The 19,600-nt window shown below is 40.5% G+C and overlaps 1 protein-coding gene across 1 annotated transcript in view; it reads left to right on the plus strand.

Annotated features, from left to right (window-relative positions):
- The window catches only part of Arl8b (ADP ribosylation factor like GTPase 8B), a 43,695-nt gene extending 29,373 nt beyond the window's left edge, over window positions 1-14,322 (plus strand). The window contains exons 2-7 of the mRNA XM_050124739.1: window positions 3,361-3,441; window positions 4,632-4,705; window positions 4,898-4,991; window positions 8,148-8,215; window positions 8,457-8,527; window positions 11,819-14,322. Coding sequence (XP_049980696.1) covers window positions 3,361-3,441; window positions 4,632-4,705; window positions 4,898-4,991; window positions 8,148-8,215; window positions 8,457-8,527; window positions 11,819-11,868 — 438 coding nt within the window. The 3' untranslated portion in view covers window positions 11,869-14,322. The remainder of the gene's footprint in view (window positions 1-3,360; window positions 3,442-4,631; window positions 4,706-4,897; window positions 4,992-8,147; window positions 8,216-8,456; window positions 8,528-11,818) is intronic.
- Window positions 14,323-19,600: the final 5,278 nt, after the last annotated feature.

A 19,600-nucleotide genomic window follows, 5' to 3' on the forward strand; every position in this document is an offset into this window, starting at 1 on the left:
TAGGTTTCCACACTTGGAGTGCTGCTCTCTGTATCTAGAGTATGCTCTGGCATACTAATGGTCACTGTCTTCTCTCAGGCTGTAGTCCTGATAACCAGCACATTCTCTGGACCCACACTGTCAGGGACCCACTGTGGCCACTTGGGGCCAGACTTCCAACATGAATCATGGGGACGAAAACTATATTTAGACCATAGCATGTGGGAAACCTATTGTTTGTTTTTGGGGGTTCTCACATGGTTTTCATAGCAGCCGTGTAACATAGGCTCCTACCCATTATATACAGCAAAGGTTTCGGTTTCTTTACATTCTTGACAATACTCTTCTGAGACAGGATTTCCCAGTTTAACTCAGACTGTGGCCTCAAACTTTTGATCCTCCTGCCTCAGCATTCTGAGTCAAGGTGGGATTGCAGTTTATGTGCCATCAAGCCCAGTAATACTTATTCTTTGAATTTTAAGTGTTTTATCTTCTTGGTAGCTGTCTTTGTGTGTGTGTGTGTGTGTGTGTGTGTGTGTGTGTGTGTGAGAGAGAGAGAGAGAGAGAGAGAGAGAGAGAGAACCATTGATTTGAATTGAATTTGGATTTTCTTAATAGTGATGTGAAACATACTCTGTGTTACTTGTGTATGTGGCACATTCATGGCCATGTGCCATTTTGATAGCACTAGGTTTTGTTGTTGTCATTTTTGAGATAAGGGATCACTGTGTAGCTCTGTCTACTATGTAGACTAGGCTAGCCTTGAACAGGTCCACAGACCTCTGCCTCTCCAATGCTGGGATTTAAAGGCTTGTGTCACCATGGCTCAGCTAGCATTAGATTTTCTTTTAATGTATACCTCATGTGGACTGGGTGTAGCATTTCATAGCATTCCAGTTTTTGGGAGGGCAGAGAGAGGAGTATTGGCATAAATTTAGCGTCAGCCTGTGCTACTTAGTGAGACTGTTTCAAGTAAACAGTTATTATGTGTGCAAGTTCTGAGAATAATTAAAAGTAGTTATTTCAGATACTATTAATATTTTTCCTGCCTGGTTCAACCAAAACACTACTGAACAGGAAAAAAAAGAAATCTTTCTGAGTTCAGCATAGAAAACTAATTTGTAAAATTGGAGTTCTGTATGCTGAGAACTTAAAACTATAGAATCCTTGTGGGATCCAGTTATGAAGCATGTCCCAGTATATATCAAAACTGTGTATGTATATGTGTGTGTATGTATACACTTTATATATGACTCTTCATATATAAAAACACATAAGCAGAGGAAAAACACCCAGGCTATTCTTAGGGAAGAAAAGAAGTTTTAGAGAAGAGATGAAGAGATTTATGAGAAAAATTACACAGGAGTAGACATTAACTCCATGGCCTTTCCATAGGGGCTCCCTATTACAGAGAATCACTCATCTGGTAGATCAGCCTACTGAACACTAGTTATCACATGCTATATCTTGATGTGGGATGTCCTTCTGCATATGTGTGGCTTTTATTTAGCTATTTGGGCCAATGGCTTAGCAGAGTAAAGCCAGACAGGAAATTCAAACAGAGATCTATAGAGATAGGCAGAATCAAGAAGATGCCACGTAGCTGCCGAAGGCGACAGATGTCCTGGAATCTTTCTGGTAGGCCAACGCCTCGTGGCGATACAAATTAATAGAAATGGGTTAATTTATGATGTAAGAGCTAGCTAGGAATACACTAGAGTCATTAACCAAGCAATGGTGAAATTAATTTGGGTCAGGATGGCTGGGAAATGAACGAGCAGCCTCTGCCAGCTTGGAGCAACTATCACATAAAAACCGAGAGAGCTTGGGAAGGAATTCAAGACGCAAAAGAACAGAGTTAAGCACAGCTTCTTGGTAGTCACATTTTTTTTTTTTAAGATAGGCTCCATTTGCTGGCAGCGAGCAGGTGTGGCTCCTCTAAGAAAAGGCTTCCTGACTCAGCATTAGCATAAAAAATCTGTGTGTGGCTTCCTAGTTTGGGCTGGCAGCATGAACTCTGGCTCTTTCGTTCACTTAAATGGGGTTTATGAGCAGCATGTTACAAATTGCTTAATGGTAACATAGACCTGCCATGTCCCTAGGGTGGTGAGCGTGGCTTGCAGAGCTGGCTATGAACGAACCTGCGTCATGTTGGACTGGGCAGAGCAAAAAGGCAAATCTCTGTAATAGGGAGCCCCACCTGGAAAGGCCATGGAGTTAATGTCTACTCCTGTGTAATTTTTCTCATAAATCTCTTCATCTCTTCTCTAAAACTTCTTTTCTTCCCTAAGAATAGCCTGGGTGTTTTTCCTCTGCTTATGTGTTTATCTCATTAAAATATTCCATCTACAGGACATATACACCTGGGTGGTCAACAAGATTGACTTTTTATATATGAAGAGTCATATATAAAGTGTATACACACACACATACACAGTTTTGATATATACTGGGACATGCTTCATAACTGGATCTATTTATCCCACAAGTACTGTAGGCACATAAAAACCTGCTCTGTTCCTTTTTATTCAGATTAATATAAAAAAATCAATTTCTCCTCAATCTAACACAAACTGCACACAATTAGCTCACTTTTACCTCAGAGCAAGTTCAAACTAGACTAAAGGCTTTATGTAAATAGATCATAAGTTTGAAACCTTTCAGCTATGTACAAGGTCAGAGCTGCAGATGTCCAACCAAGGTTACTAAGAAAAACATGTCAATTCTTTGCTTGCCAGTCTACTAACAATAGACCCGTGTCTAAAAATTGTCATTGAGTACTATGCTTTCCCCCTACCCCACCCCCTGTGTGGTTGTGGTATTGCTTCTATGGCCTTGGGTCCTTATGTTGCTGTGGCAATGGTTCAGCTCCTTAATTGCTTACCCTAGGAATGTGATTTTCACTCTTGTAATTTCCTTATCGCTTCAAGGCTCCTAAAGGAGAAAAGTTTATAGAAATAGTAGTTAGAAGAAGAAGCTAGGAAAGGTTAGATGTAGGACAGGAGAATTAGGATAGAGGCAGAACAATAAGAAACTGGCATGAAAAAGTAATGAGTGAGAGATTAATTTTTTGCACTCAGATCCCAAGACCCTCATTTGCTGTAGCATTCTCTCTGAACCCTGAGAGTGAATTGAGGCTGATACTTAATAGCCCTTCTTAATACTCACAGGAGCTGTGCCCTTTCCTGAATGGAGATGAAAGAGGAAGGGATTGGGGGGGTTGGTAGGAGGAGGATACAGCTGGCTTATAAAATAAATAGATGAATTTTTTTAAAAAGGAAAAATAGGTACAAATGAAATATTGATACTTGAAGATTATATGATGTTATGGTGGTTCTTTATTATTGATCAATCTAACTTGAAATATTTTATTTTGTTTAGTCAGGTCAATTCAGTGAAGATATGATACCCACAGTGGGCTTCAACATGAGGAAAGTAACTAAAGGTAACGTCACAATAAAGGTACGTTGGCTTCTCATAGTCTATGCATGTGTCTATTTATGGATGCATACATACATGCATTACCCTATCCCTCTCTTTATACCTGATTTAATTTTCTTTTCTTTTCTTTCTTCTGGTTTTACCTACTGTTTATAATTACTAAGTAATGGTTGGATTGTTGCAAAGACTGTAAATCAGTTATTTATGTTTTCTGATAGGTTAAAGTGTTTAAGAGTTGAAATGTAGTTAAGTGTCCAGAAAAGTCAACTTACCATGTGGGTTAGTAGAAGTAACATTTGATATCTTGAGAATTCCAGAAAATAACAGTCCTATCTTTAGTCTGAGCAGTGTTGTATATTGAAAGGTGGTACTTAGTGGTAGCAAATATCGTAGTCGATCTTTTTCTTCATTATTAAGTCTAAAGTTTAAAATAAAATAGGAAAAGTGTAACTCATTTTTAGCATAATTTCTTATTAGCTCCTGGACTGCAGGAATATTGGGGGATTTATTTTTCTTGTCATTCTGCAATTCCTGCAAGTTTAGGCCCCCAGCCCTGAGCCATGTGAACATTTTACCCAGTTGTTGACAGATCTGCTCTGTGGCTTTTCTGATGACACTCCTCATTTTGTTGACTGTGTGTTTCTATGCATTTTACCAGTGTCAGTGCTTAAGTTGGAAACTACATTAAAGAAAGCCAGAGCTTAGGAGAGTCATATGTCGTACAGTGCTGAATAGAGCAGACAAAACAGTGAAATTATTATGGAGCACTTCAAGTGAAGGACTGTTGAGTCTGTTGCTTACAGAATAATTTAAAAAGGCACACTTAAAGTTTAGGAGATCCTGAGCTGTTTTTTGTCTTGGCATCCCAGTCTGGATGTTGCATGCTTTTGTAGGTGTTAAAGTTGTTATCTTAAAGTTATATATATCCATGATTAGAAATATATTGAGTAATAGTTACTATCACATTGTTATATTTAACCAAGTCATTGCTCAAGCGGAATTTAGATCTAGAGTTTACATTTTTAGAATTCCAAGTTGAGAAGGGGGCTGCCAGATATCACGGATTGAGTTTTGGGTTCCAGGTTTTGGGAGTACTTTGCTTCTGTGACATTTGATATGTCTTTGTGACTGTTCTCCATTTCCGGTAGTACCTTCATCAGATGTGCTTATTTTTGCTTTGTTTTGATTAAATTGCCTTGTTTTGATTAAAGATCTGGGACATAGGAGGACAACCTCGGTTCCGGAGCATGTGGGAACGGTATTGCAGAGGAGTCAATGCTATTGTGTAAGTTGACGTTTTTTTTTTTTTTTTTTTTTGTCTGATTAGTCTCTGAATAATGTAGTTATTTATGCTAAATGTAGGACTTAATTTCTTTTGATTAGAAGTTTCAGAATTGTAAATATTAAGAAAATTGAAAATCTATAAGTAGTTCATTGAGATTCATAGATGGCATGTTGAGATGGCTTTGTTTTTAAGTTACATGATAGATGCCGCAGATCGTGAAAAGATAGAAGCCTCTCGAAATGAACTCCATAATCTTCTAGATAAACCACAGCTACAAGGAATTCCGGTAAGTTTGAGGAGTCTGATATTTTATATTTGCAATTATATACTTAACATTGAACCAATCTCGGTATCCCTAGAGATTGGTTTTAGGATTCCCTACTTCCCACAAGTATGGAGATCTGAAGATTTATGCTATTTTTCTTTTCCTTCCCCCCTTCCTTTTATTTTGAGATTAAGCTTTATAACCTGGGATTTGTGATCCTGTTGCTTCAGCCTCCCAAGTGTTGGGATAATAGGAGTCTGTCACCATACCTGGCTTCTCACGGCCTTTGTGGAAAATGGCATGGTGTTTACATGCAAACAACATAATTCTTCTATATACTTTGAATTATATTTAGATTACTAATGATACTTAATACAACAGATTTTTTTTAAATAGTTGCTGACTGTCCTCTTTAGGGAAGGATGGCAAAAGGAAGTCTGTACATTCTCAATGAAGTTACAGGTCCCCCTTCCCATATTTTTTTGCTTAGTTTTATATTTGCTTTTTGAGATAGCTCTCACTGTATAGACCAGGCTGACCTGCATCCTACTATATACATAGCCCAGGCTGGCCTCCCACTGGACTTTTTTTTTTTTTTTTTTTTTTTTTGGCCTTAGTTTCCAAGCACAAGAATTAAAATTCTTAGTCTCTTGCCTGGCTTCCCTGTGTTTTTGATGTGCAGTTGGTTGGGTATGGAGCCTGTCGGTCTAGAGGACTGTTAATTTTATTTGAAATTAGTAAAATGCCATTCTTTTTTAAATGGTAAGAGTACATTAGCTACAACATTATGAAATTGAGAAATTGAATTTATCTTCCTCATCTTTCTCCGCTACTTATGATATTTTCTCATTGAATGAATTATTTGAAATACTTTTGAAGACTCATCTGTCTCACCTGCTTGTGGTTGCTTGTGCGTATAATTCTGTGCTTGCAAGCCTGAGGTGGGAGGATTGTTGTGAGTTCCAGGCCACCTGGAAAAGTCCTCCGTTGATTTAAAGATCTGGTGTATTGGAGTGTAGTCCTAGTTCTGGAGTACGTTCTTACAAACTCGAGCCACCTTTGCCCTGTGACTGCTGGATCCTGGATATTGGACTGTCTATAGATGCTTTAACCAGATAGCCACCAAAGTATGTAGTGAGAGCGGTGCTCAGTGCTGGGGATATAGTGATGGACAGAAGTTGGGTAGGAATATTGCATTCTGGGGGGGAAGATACATATGGGAAAAAACATTTAGTAGCACAGCTCTGGTAAACAATGTTAAGACAGGTGCAGAAGTCCTTAAGAATTGCAAAGATTTATGCAGTTCAAGGTGAAGGAAGAAGGATCTCTGAGTTCGTGAAGTATGAATGGAGGTCTGATGTGTGGGAATGTGAAGGATGGGATGGTAGTAGGGAAGAGTTCAGGCACAGGCCCTTTGGCAATAGGAAGTCATCTCCAGAAAACAGCGCCTTGGGAATGACCGGGTTGAGTGACATGCTGAGCTGTAGCTGGGACATTAGAGGCCACACTTACAAGATAGTCTTGTGGATAGTCTTTCACCTTTTTTAAAGGAAAGGAAGTGCTCTCTGTCACAGCTACTATTTTTTTTTTTGTTTGTTTGTTTGCTATATTTTTCTATCTTTTGAGATAGAATTTCATTGTGTGTGTGTGTGTGTGTCTGTCTGTCTGTCTGTCTTTTGGAGAAGATCTCACTATGTATATCCTAGGCTGGCCTCAGAGTGAGTGATCTATCTGTCTCTGCCTCCAGAGTGCTGGTATTAAAAGCATGGGCTATCATACCTGGCCCTCATACAGTGTATCGTTTTTTACTTTTGTGCTCTTTTGGGGGCCCGCCACCCAACTCCCAATAAATACAAGGCATTTTACTCTTTCTTAAGCCAGGCAGCCTTAACTTGGCTTGCTTATAGCTAGCTTTTCTTAAATTATCCCATCTACCTTTTGCCTCTGGGCTTTTTTTTTTTTTTTTTTTTTTTTTTTTTTTTTTTTTTTTTTTNTTTTTTTTTATTTCTGTATACCTTTCTTTACTTCTTACACTGTGACTTGCTATGTAGCTGCATGGCTGGCCTCTGTCCTCCTCTTCTTTTTTTGTGCCTAGACCTCTTCCCAGATTTCTCTTCTTTATTCTCCTTGCCTGCCAGCCCTGCCTTATCCTTTCTCCTGCCTTTCTTTTGGCGGGTCAGCTCTTTATTAGACCAGTTAGGTGTTTCACAGAGTTAAACAAATGTAACATAAAAGAAGGCAATACACCTTTGCACCATTACACAAATGTTTCACAGCATAATCAAATATAACAACACATCTTCAAATAGTATTCCACATCCACAATGTATTTTGTTCTTTTCCCATTCACTCCTTCCCAGTCTATTCTCATCCAGCTTGTACCCCCCTTAAAAAGGATTTTTTTATGGTCCACTAAGTCTAGTTTATGTTGGTGTATTCTCATGGGTGTGGGGGCCATCCATTGGAGTATGGTCAGAGAGGCCACACTTTTAAGGAGAACTAACTTCCTCCTCTAGAAGCCATTAACTCTACTAGCTCCTGAAAACCTGGGGGAAAATCAGTTGTCTCCCTTTTTGCATTTGAATGACACAGATAAACCTTTAGTTGTGAAGTGTGTGTGTGTGTTTTTTTTTAAGTAGCTCTGAGTAGAACTAAATATATAGATGAGACGAGCCTCAAACTTAGAGATCCCACCAAACTCAGCTTCACCTGCAGCTGTGAAGATATTTAGATTTTGGTTATGACTTTCTAGGAAGTCTCAGAATGTACACCATAGCCTTAGAATTATTTAGTGCTGAGAAGTAAGCCATTGGACATGCGTATGTGTCATGACTTGTGTTTGGAGGTCAGAGGACTACCACTGCCATGTGAGTGAGTCCTAGGGTTTGAACTCAAGTCATCAACCTTTCCTCACTGAGCCGTCTTTAAGCTCCTAGAGTATCTTAGAATATTTTAAATGCAAGCTGGCCACAGACTGATTTGAGGCTGTCTTTATGGTAGGTAGATTATGTAATGCCAGGATAAACTCATAAATGTGTTTTTATTTATATTTATCAAGTGTGCTTCATAATTAAGGTGCATGTTAACATTAAAGTAGTTTTGGAATATTTAGATACTACATTGTGCCTCTGATCTTTTTGTACATAAGATTCACCCATAATATCTTTTCTTTTAAAGGTACTAGTACTTGGAAACAAGAGAGATCTCCCAAATGCCTTGGATGAGAAACAGCTAATTGAAAAAATGTAAGTTGTAAGAAGAGTAATGTTGAGAAGCTTGTTGGTAAATTATAGACTGTCCTCTGTTTATTCAGTAATGATTATACCTTGTTCTTAGATGGATAAACTGGATCAACCAGAGAAGTAAATCTCTAAACTTTTGTTAGCGGGAAAATATTCTTTTCATAGTAATGAGAATAAGTGAAACTGAGTAAAGAGTGATAAGTATGACAGCTGCCACCCTTTTCACCAATTCTGTTTCTTGCAGGAATCTGTCTGCTATTCAGGATAGAGAAATTTGCTGCTATTCAATTTCTTGCAAAGAAAAGGATAATATAGGTAAGAAATGGCTGCTGGGTTTTGGAATAAAAGAGTACTATGGAAAAAGACTTTGTGTTGTGGGGACTCACTAGGTGTCTTTTTTTTTTTTCAATATACTTTTTTTTTTAAGGCAATATACTTTCTTCTCTGTAGCTTTGGAGCCTGTCCTGGAACTAGCTCTTGTAGACTAGGCTGGTCTCGAACTCACAGAAATCCACCTGCCTCTGCCTCCTGAGTGCTGGGATTAAAGGTGTGTGCCACCATTGCCCAGCTATACTTCACATTTTTAACTGAGGGCTTATTACCCTAGGAGACATGTGGCAATATATGGAGACATTTTCTTTTGGTTTTCATAACTGGAAGAGGGTAGAGACACAGATGTTTCTAAACATCTCTTAGTCCCTACAGCAAGAATTAGCATAGAATGTCAGTAGAAGCAGGGCTGCTCTTCACTGTAGTTTTTAGGATGTTGTGCGATTCTTTAAACCCATTACTTCTTTAAATACTCTTCAGAAGAATTTCAGTAGAAATGGGAAACTTTAGGAGGAAAAAATAATCTTTTACTCTCAAGAACTAGCCAGATAATTTTCTAAAGGAACAACAGCAACAACAAAACTAACTGGGCATGATGGTGGATACCTGTTGTCCTGGTTCTTGGGAAGCTAAGGCAGGAGGATTGCTATGAGTTTGTGGTCTCCCTGGGCTATATGGTGACTGCTAGGGTAGCTATGACTTGGTAGCAGGATCCTGTCTCAAAAGAGGGGTGGGATGGGGAGATGAGAGAAAGTCAGTCTTGTATTCATTAATTCAAGGCTGTAAGGGATTCAGCAGTGGTGGTGAGAATCGATTGGCGTTTGAGGTTGATCATGGCTCACTGGGGTACACTAATAGTCATTTCAGTGTTACTGAGGCTAAGGAAACCACTGCCCTTTCACTAGACTCAAACTGAGCATTAATCAATGAATTGCTTCAAAAAGTATTTGAGTGCTCATGGTTTCCTGTGTTTTACTGTCCCCTTCATGTGGCGCAGGAAGTGTTTTGATCTCAGGAAGGTGTCCTGGAACCACATGAGGAGAGTGTTTACTCCTGTGACACTGACTCCAGAGAATCTTCTCTGCCTTCTGCATTTTTGTTTAGTCTGTGGACTCACTTGTCTTTGGGATCTTAGCCTCTGTCCATTGGTTGTGGAATATAGAAAGGTTTTTCTTTTCTTTCAGTTTCTTAAATATGAAAATGTAGTCATTTTACTTAAAGCTTACTTTCCTCCTCTGATTTCACACTGTTGTGTATACGGAGACTGCTCATTTCCCGACTACTCAGACTTGAAAGATCACACAGAAACTATATTAATTATAACACTGTTTGGCCAACAACTCAAGTGTATTTCAAGCTAGCTCTTATATCTTAATGTGACCCATTTCTATTATTTTTTTCCATGATGCTTGTGGTTTGCTACCTCTTGCTTCTTGGGCAGCTACATGATATCTCCCTGACTCTGCCTACTCTATCTATATCTCTGTTCAAATTTCCCACCTGGCTTTGCTCTGCTAAGCCATTGGCCAAAACAACTTTATTCATAAATCAATAAAGCAACATATATACAGAAGGACAACCCACATCATTGGTGTGATAAATGTAAAAGACTTGTGTCAGCAGTTATTAAATTATTGTTTTCCCAATTGTGAATAGTCACTTTTGTTCGGCTCCTGGCCCTAGTCTGTACTTGGTATGTGTGGTCTACAGCTTCTCTAATGTATTTTAGTGGGAAAATGGAAGACTGAATTTACAATTATCTTTCAAGCTTGGAGAATAAGAGTGCTACATAGAATGGATTCTCACATAGCTTTCAGATTGTTAGTACATTTTAAAGAACTCAGGATGGCAGTTCATTGCTCTGACTTAGCTGCCTTCTCACTCTGAACTTTTTCTGGCTCTCCTGAACGGCTGTAGCTTTGACTGTATTGTTGATTCCGTGTTAGTTGCTCTTCTTCAGATCTTTAGAACTGAAATGCCTGCTGTCAGATCCTCTGGATGTGAATCACTTGGGAAGTAAACCAGTTGTGTCTGGCCATGCGGTGCATGTCTTTAGTCCTAGTGCTTAGGAGGCAGAGGCAGAAGTCTCTGAATTGGAGGCTAGCCAGGCCAGAGATTGTTTCTTCCCTACTCCCTGCAGTCACACATGAGATCCTGCCAGTTGTGCATCTTCCTGCTTCTCTATATACTGTGTTTGCTTCAGGTTTCCATTCTGTCCTGTCCTGTCAGTTGAACGGAGTCAGTCTGCATATGGCAGCCCTCCAAATTATTCTGTTGTACTTGTTGGCTTGCTAAAATAAGCTAATATAGCTTCCCCACTTTAAAATTTCCAGTAATTTCCTGTTGACTTGAGAATGAAGTCCTAACTTGTTAGCACCACTTTATTTACTGAGCACAACTCAAATACTTGCACTCCCTTAGACATTGTTTTAAAATTAATTTTTAGTACAGAAGCAATGGGTTTCATTATGATAGTTGCATGCATGAAAGTCATACTTTGCTCACATTCCTTCCTCTCTTTTGATCCCTTCCCTATTCCTGCTGGGCTTACTCATCCCCAGATAGTTCCCTTATCTTTGCTTTTATGGTTTTCATTTTTGTTTGTGTGTGTGTGTGTGAGCGCGCGCGAGAGAGTGAGAGAGAGAGAGAGAGAGAGAGAGAGAGAGAGAGAGAGAGAGAGAGAGAGAATGTCCAGATGCCTTAATTTTGTCCTTTATGGCTGAATAAAACTCCCTAGAGACATTTTGGTTGTCATGGTGGGGCTGGCACATAGTTGTTAAGGCCATGGATGCTCTAAACCATTCTCTGAGGCACAGGAAAGGTTCACCTCATGAAATGATTAGTCAGCTCCAGATGCAACAAGGACCAGGTTATAAAGCAGTGGCCTAGGTGTCAGAGTTTGTGGGAACTCTATTTTCCATGTGCCTGAGCCACATCTTAGCAGCCCCCCATGTTCTGCAGTAGGGCATGCATTCTGAGTCTGCGAGTCTTTGCATGACATCAAAGCACAGGTAATTTTATCTTTATTATTATAGTTAGAAGTATCTTGAGGTCAGAGAGCCTTTCATACATATCTTTGCCGTGGCAGTTTTGTTTAGATCCTGATTGGTACCAAGTTCATGTTCAGTATCTGATAGTTTCTCACATTGCCCTCTTGAAGCCCTGGTGATGGAGTTCAGATGCAGAAGAGATCTAGCACCTTGGACATTTTAAGTATTGTCTATGTGTTTAGTTTTGTAATGCTGATTTCTTAACTCTCACTTTCCCTGCCTTTAGATATCACACTTCAGTGGCTTATTCAACACTCAAAATCCCGAAGAAGCTGAGACATCCTCTGGCGTCTTCCAGTCCTTCTTGGCTATAATCCTAGAACTACTGTCCGTTCCTCTGAAGTACTTCCCAGAACATGGTCCTTCCTAAACCCAAGAAATTGCCTTTCTCAGAGTTTCTTTCTCATGTGCACTGCTAAAGATGTCTATTCCTATTCTTCATAACAAATCGGCTGGAGTTGTCATGATAAAGTCAGCACACACTAAAAGGCCTCACACACTTGTCTAATGTGGAGAGGTCCTCTTTCCTTTCTTTTTTAAAAAACACCCACATTTTGACCATCTTAAAGTTAAGAAAATTGCATATTACCCTTCTGGTCTTTCTGGGCCAGATTTTTGTATTGATTTTCAGTAAATGTCTACCTATTTCATTACAGAGTCCAGTATCTTATACTGGTACTGACTTGATGCAGCATGGAATTCCTAGTGCCACACACAGTATTTAGAAAAACTTCAAGCCTGACTCGTGGGATATAAACATGTTTATCTCCTCCCACACATGCATGTGAAATGTAGAGTTACACTGTAGGAATAATTGGTCTGCCAAGAGTTAGCAGAGGTGCCAGGTCAGCACAGTGGGCTCCTTACACTGGAGACTTCATACCTGGTAAATTTTAAACATTCTGCTTTTTGGGACTCCTTTGTCACCAGATCCATTTGGGGAGATGGGAAGAGTTACAACATGCTCTTTTGTATCTATCCAGATCATTAGTTTTCTTCCCCCTTTTAACACACTTTTTTAAAGGGATGGGAATTGAAGATTTTTTCAAAAGCTTTCATGAATTTAGAGCATTCCAGCTCGTGTAATAAACCCGTTAAGCGTGTCTGACTTTGTAAACACATGTCTGTTCTTTGTCTCCAGACATCCGCCCTGTGCTACTGCATGACACCCGTAACTCCTGACTCTTTATATCTAGTCATGAAGTTGACTTTCAGCACAAAGGATACTTAGAAACAAATTCTTATTTTTTCTTACCAATGTGAGGCTTGGCACTCTTTTCACTGGTGCCACTAGGCTTCTTGATTGTGACAACTCTAGACCTGCCTGCTTAATCTAATCATGCGCAATGTCTACAGGTTGTTTAATGATTGGCCACGCAGAGAACCGAGGAACCAATGCTGTTTATTGTTTGCTTCTATGATACAGAACTGTACAAAAACTTACATTGAACATATTTTGTAGCTTAGCTATCTCCACTTACATAAAGGGACATATTAATACTGGTTCATTTGTAAGTTGTTACTCATGCTGATGTAGTGATAAAACCCTGTGGTTACACCTGCTTCTGTATTGCCTCACACTGTGTGTGACTTGTCTCTTCTGTTAAGCAGCACTATGTCGGCAGTACATACTCAGATATGTTGAGCACTCCAAGTGTAGTCAACAGTAAGTTCTTTTAATGAATACCGTTTAATTTATAGACTGCCACGGCCTTAAAAATATTCTGTACAAATAACTGCACTGTGTTGCACAGACACTACTTGTTTTCTTCATTCATATTTTTATTGAGTAGAATCTGGGCTTTACAGTTCTCATTTTATTCATGGAAGCATGTTGCACTCTTCCCAGAGGATGGGATGGGTGGTTTGAAGGAAGGGATGTTTAAACTTGCTCATGTAGCCCAACAATGGTCACTGTGAACCATTTTAAAGAATGTGGCAACTTGCTTGTGCCTAAGTGGAGGGATTGGAATCAGAATGTGTAACTAAGTGGTACTGCATAGGTTTTTGTTAATTGACCTATAGCTAAACCTTAAAATGTTTGTGTGTCTTTTCATTGCTTTGCAGCATTTCAGGACATCTAAAAGCTACTACCAACATTTTCCTGTGCATAACCTCTGCATGTGAAAACCTAACAGTTACTGAACTTTGTAAATACGTAAATTTTTTTATTTAGGCGTGGATGCATTTTTCATCTGTTGACTGCTCTTCTCAGCTTTATTCAATAAACTTGCATTTTGAGGGTTGCATTGACAGTTTTACCTTAAAATGTGCATCCTGATGAAGGTGCAGTTCTTGGGAATGGAGTGGAGAGAGAATTACTTGAGAAGGGCTCCACAGGCCACGTGCTGGAAAGAAGCTGTCGTCTCACTTGTCAGAGGATCCGGTTCGTGGGATGAACTCAGAATAAAATTTTACAGTATCTACCTAATTGGTACTTGTTGAAAGAGGATTCTATTAGTAATAAACAGTAGTGGCACTTTGTGGGTGAGCACTGAGGATCGAGCCTCATCAGTGCTAGGTAGGCACTCTGATACCACCCAGCCAATACCCTTTCTCTTCTACCCACAAATTTAGGACTTTTCGGTGGTAGGCTAGTGAGGAATTTTATTATTCAGTTTATCTAAAAAACTTATATTGCCAGGATTTGAATCTAGGCTCTTGTGTATTCTAGGAAAGCCCTCAACCACAGAGCTACATCCCAGCCTTACAAAAAAATAAAAATAAAAATTGAAGACCTAATTAAAAAAATGAAATTCCAAGACACATCTACAGAATGCAAATATTTTCATTCTCATGGGATGGCTTAATGAGTGAAGCACTCGCCTCCTAAACTGGAACTGGGATCCCTAGCAGTAGATGTTAGGCCTTTGTGGTAGCCTAACTGTAATCCTAGGACTGGAGAGGAGAAGAGTGTCCATGTGTCCCGCTAGACTAGTGGCAAAGTGAGATCTGGGTCTGAGAGACACTGCCTCAATATAGAAGGTAGAACATCTGGGCTCCAAGTGTGCATATACTCCCACACAATATACATATATAGGCATACAGGCCATACGTACACATGAAAAAATAAAAATGTTTATTTTTCTATAAACCCTATTTTTAGAGTAAGGTATTTGGCCCATGTTGCTAACATGTTATCTGAACTGTAAAATAATATTGATTTTTTTTTCTTTAAAATGAGAGTCATTGTAGAAATGGTTTTAGTAAGTTAGGCTGTCATTACTGTATTACTAATTGGGTGCATGATTTGGCATATCTACCACAACATTTTACTATTTTGTGAAATTGATGTAACAAGGAATGCGAATCTGGATGGAACTGGGGAAGACATTCAAAGTACACATTTAGCTTGGTTCAGAAATGGAGAGTTTATTATTTTAAAATGTTTTGTTTTGAGACAAGGTTTTGCTTTGTAAACCAGGCTGGACTCAAACTCACCATCCTCCTTCCTTAAATCTTGAGTGCTGTAATGATGGTATGTGGCTAAAATAACCGACTTCTAAAATTAGTCTTTTTGACTATGATATGTAAATTGGGTGCTTTGGACGATGGCTGTTTTAGTGTGCTTTATTTTTGACTGAGAAAGTGATTTCCTTTGGCATCTACAGTTGAATCAGGTTGATTTGGTAATTACAGCCTCTCAGAAAGTCTAGAGGGTGGAAGCTTAAATGAGATACAGAAGGTACCAATCTGTAACATCCTGTTGGCCAAGTGCTTTACTCTGAAAATGTGCGACTAAGGGGAAACCATCATGTTTGTTGTCTAAAATATTTACATTTTATCAAAACCTGAATGAGTGTCCTTCCTCCAACAGTGCACACTTGAGTCAGGAGACTTGGGAAGAAAAATAGTTGTGCAAATAGAGTCACCTAATAGACTTCCTCTAAGTTTGCTGTTCTACAAGTGGGCAGCCCACAGCAGGTGTTTCCTGTTGGTAAATAACCTCCACAGATTTCTGTTTAAAATTGAGCTATTAATAAAAGTGGTGTCCTTGTCATTGATGCTTCTTGGGTGTTCTTAGGGAAACAAGTTCCTGACATTCTAGACAATGCAGTGAGCAATATCAGAAGTCATTCATTACACCATTTCATTAATAATATCCCACTCTCAGGATGATTCCATTTTAGAACAGAATTACCATACTTAGGTAGTGTAGCTCTCCCAGTAGGAATCAGGTGGGGAGAAAGATACCCCAGCCTCATTTTGCTGGACCTCACAGTCCTCTGTTGGTGATAGGAAGGAATGTGGGGAAGGGGTCTTGGTTTAACACGCTGATGTAGCCTGATTATGCAAAGAATGTCAGAGTGGCCCTTGGGAGAATGCTTCCTCTTTTTCGTTTTCTTTTTTTTTTGGTCATTAACTGGTGGTATCCCTGCTGAGTTCCTGAAGTCCCAGCTTTCCAGTCCATTGAATGAGAATTTCCTCTGTCTCTCTCCTCTCTCCCCTCTCTTCTCCTCTCTCCCCCCTCCCCTCCCCTCCCCCCTCCTCTCTCTCCTCTCCTCTCCTTCCTCTCCTCTCTCTCTCTCTCTCTCTCTCTCTCTCTCTCTCTCTCTCTCTCTCTCTCTCTCTCTCTCTGTTTTTCAAGACAAGAGTTTCTCTAGCTTTGGAGCCTGTCCTGGAATTAGCTCTTGTAGATCAGGATGGTCTCAAACTCACAGAGATCCGCCTACCCCTACTTGCAAGTACTAGGATTATAGCCCTGCACCACCACCACCAGGTATTTTTTTTTTTTAGAATTTCTAACTCAGCTTCTTACAGTGATTGTGGCAGGTTAGAGGTCTGGATAGTAGCTAGAGCAGACATACACAATCCCCACCTGCCTAGTGACCGTGTTAGTGTTTTATGTGCTCTCTACTTGAAAATAGAGACGTGTTTACTTCTTCCCCCCACTTTGTTTTAATGTAGTGAAGTGCTAGTCATCACAGTTTACAGAATGACGCAACCACTTGGATTTGAAGGAAGTACTGTTAAAATATACAGACTTACATTTGGAAAGGCATTTATAGTTGCAGGTGTTTTTTTACTATGTATCCATTGAAGAAACACATGCCTACTAAGAATTTTGGACTAAGCTGTTTAGAACTAATGTATAATAACACTTCATAGCTGCTGTAGGCTCAGCAAGAATTTACTTCAGCTTTTGAGAAGCCCAGAACACTTAGAAAATACTTTCTTTCAAACTACGGGAGGGGGAGGGAGCTGAGCAGACCTCTACCTTTTCTTTGGACGTGGGACAGAGAATGGCAGTGGTATTGTCTCCCTCCCCTGTCATCTAAGTTGCTTTTGGCTGTCATACCATTCGCCACAGTTCACAGAAAGACTGAACATTAAGGTGATTTCTCTTTGTGGCAGGATAAGTAATAAAAAGCTGGGGATGAACCAAAGAAAGTTCACTACCTTTGTTTATTTTGGGGACAGTGGACTATGATGCTCAGGTTAGTCTTAGTCTTTTGGTCTCAAAGGATTCTTCCTGCTGTAACATCCTGAGAAGGCCTTTAGGCATGTGCTGCTGTGCCCAGTTATCCCTCCTCCATCCCCATTACATTAAAAAAAAAATTTGTTAACTTTTTTTTTTCCTTGAGAATGTTTCACTATATAGCCCCTACTTCCTGATATAAAGACCAGGCTGCCTGGAATGCACAGGAATCTGCCTACCTCTGACTTTCAAGTGCTGGAATTCAAAGTGTGAGGCTCCATTTAGGTGGCTGAATAAATTAGCTTTTTATAGATAAAGTCACTTGTTTCCACAAGACATTATCTTGGTCCCACCCACAAAAGGGTAACCACTGCCTGGTGACATACCAGTTTCTTATTTTCTTCTTGCAAAATACAATCTCATTGACAGGGTCAGCTATGGATATAGTACTGTTTTAAGTGTTTTAATGTGAGTGTATTAGAGTTTGTGGTAGGTACTTAAAATGGGGATTTTTTTTTTTCTTTTTTCTTTTGCAGCTGAGGAAACAGGTGCAGAAACTAGCTTAGTAAGGTTACTCAGGCAAGATTCTGACTGGATTCTCAGCTGTCTCTTGGGAGCTGCACTGTTCTTAAAGTGAAAGAAACATGCTTTTTCAAACCATGATGCTCTTGTGAGAATGGATTTGGAAAAATCTGTCAAACTTTTTCCTGAATAATTGTTTTATTAGCTAGGTTTGATGGCTCAAACTTATATATCAGCATTTAGAAGCTGAGGGCGGAGGATCACAACTTGGAGTCATACTGGGGCTACAGAGTCAGATCCTGTCTCAGAAGTGTCTGTCTCCTCCCCCCCCCCCACCACCACACCAAGACAATGGGTTTCTCTGTAGCTTTGGAGCCTGACATGGGACTAGCTCTTGTAGATCAGGTTGGCCTCAAACTCAGAGATCCACCTGCCTCTGCCTCCCCAGTCTGGGATTAAAGGTGTGCACCCTGCCTGTCTCAGATTTGTTTTGTTTTTTGAGACAGGCTTCAGAATTGTTTTGCAGGATAGATTTTTCTGACTAGATACAGATGTTTCAGTTTCATCAGCTACATTCAGTCTGAGAAGTCCTAAAGGGCCAGTAACAGAAAATTCCACTTTGGGGGTTTCTGAAGATACAAGTGGAAATATGTGATAGTGTCCCAAAAACCTACTGGCACCTGTTGTCAGTTGTCCCATGAAAAGCATATTCATATGCTGTTGGCTGGTTTTCTCTAGTTTTTAGGTTGATTTTTTTTTTTTTTAAATTAGGGCTTTTCTGTAATGTGAGAACAGGCTCTGTCATCAGTGTGGCTGACAGCTGACTAGACTGCAACATAAATTTAATCTAAAATTTGCACAAAGCATATCTTAATGTTCACATGCAGTTTGTCTCAGGGAGGCAGACTAATAGACCAGGGTCAAGAGCTGTAGTTGGACTTCCGGAAGCCTCCCCAGGCACCCCCCCCCTCCCGTTTTGGTTTACTGCTTGGGCCTTTTTCTCTCCCAAAATAAACTCTTAACAACCCGAAGAACTTGACTGTTCGCTGGCTGCTGTGTTGTACCCTTTCGCGCGTCGCAAGAGCCCCTTTGGAATAAGTCGCACAACTTACCCAAATCCTCTCCATTACTTCCTTGATTGTTGATGACATACATCACTGACTTGGTTGCTTCCCCTACTTTTTAAGTTTGATAGATATGCGGTGTAAACTTAGGGAAGGGAAGATAGGTGCTCCAAGTTTTGAATCCTTACACGAAAGTCACAGCCCTCAAGAGATAAAATCTGTAACCTGCTTAATTATAGGAATTAGGACTTAAAGGGATTATACCCAAAATCTGTCCTACATTTCTGAGGTCGCCGCTGCCTTGCGCTGTGGGAGGATTTGGGAATGATATTTAAATAGTTCTGATGAAAATGATTTGGTGTTAGTCCTACCTCCGCCCTGAGGGACAGGGTGGGGCCTCGAAGTATTTTAGAAGTATCAAGGCGTTCCAATAAAATAAACAGGTTGGGGTATTGCACAGTCTGAGCCAGGCATAGGAAGTCCCACTCCCACCCAAGTTAAAAACCTTTCCTGGTTATGCGCAGGTACCTCCTTGCCTAACGGCCCCGGCCCTTAACTTTCTCACCCCTTCAACCCCAGACCTGGAGGGGCTTTCTCCTTACCAACTTCAGATCAACAAACATTCCACCCAGGGGTATCATTTACCCGAAAAGGGGCGGGTCAGGGGCCGCGTCTGTGACCTCGCGTGGAACTCCCGTGCTGCGCTCCCATTGGTTGGAAGTTCTCTCCCCAAAAGCTTGCGCGACCTAGGCTCGCCACGCCAGCCCGACCTGAATCGGGTCCGCCCTGGGGGCGTGGTCCCGGCGGCGGGGCGGAGCCTTGTGGCCCCGGCGGCCTATAGAGCGGGAGGGAGTCCCCGACCGCGCCCCTCGAGGCCGGGCCCGTGCGAGGCCAATCCCGGGCGTCCGGTGGGCGAACGTGGGGGCCTGGCGGGCCGGGCCGGGCCGCGGGGCGGGGGACAATGGCCCAGTTCCTGGTGCGTCACGAGGGAGTTCCTTAAAGG

This window comes from Alexandromys fortis, unplaced genomic scaffold (genome assembly GCF_014885135.2).
Source record: "Alexandromys fortis isolate MF-2015 unplaced genomic scaffold, M_Fortis_MF-2015_v1.1 scaffold_234, whole genome shotgun sequence".
Taxonomy (NCBI): Eukaryota; Metazoa; Chordata; class Mammalia; order Rodentia; family Cricetidae; genus Alexandromys; species Alexandromys fortis.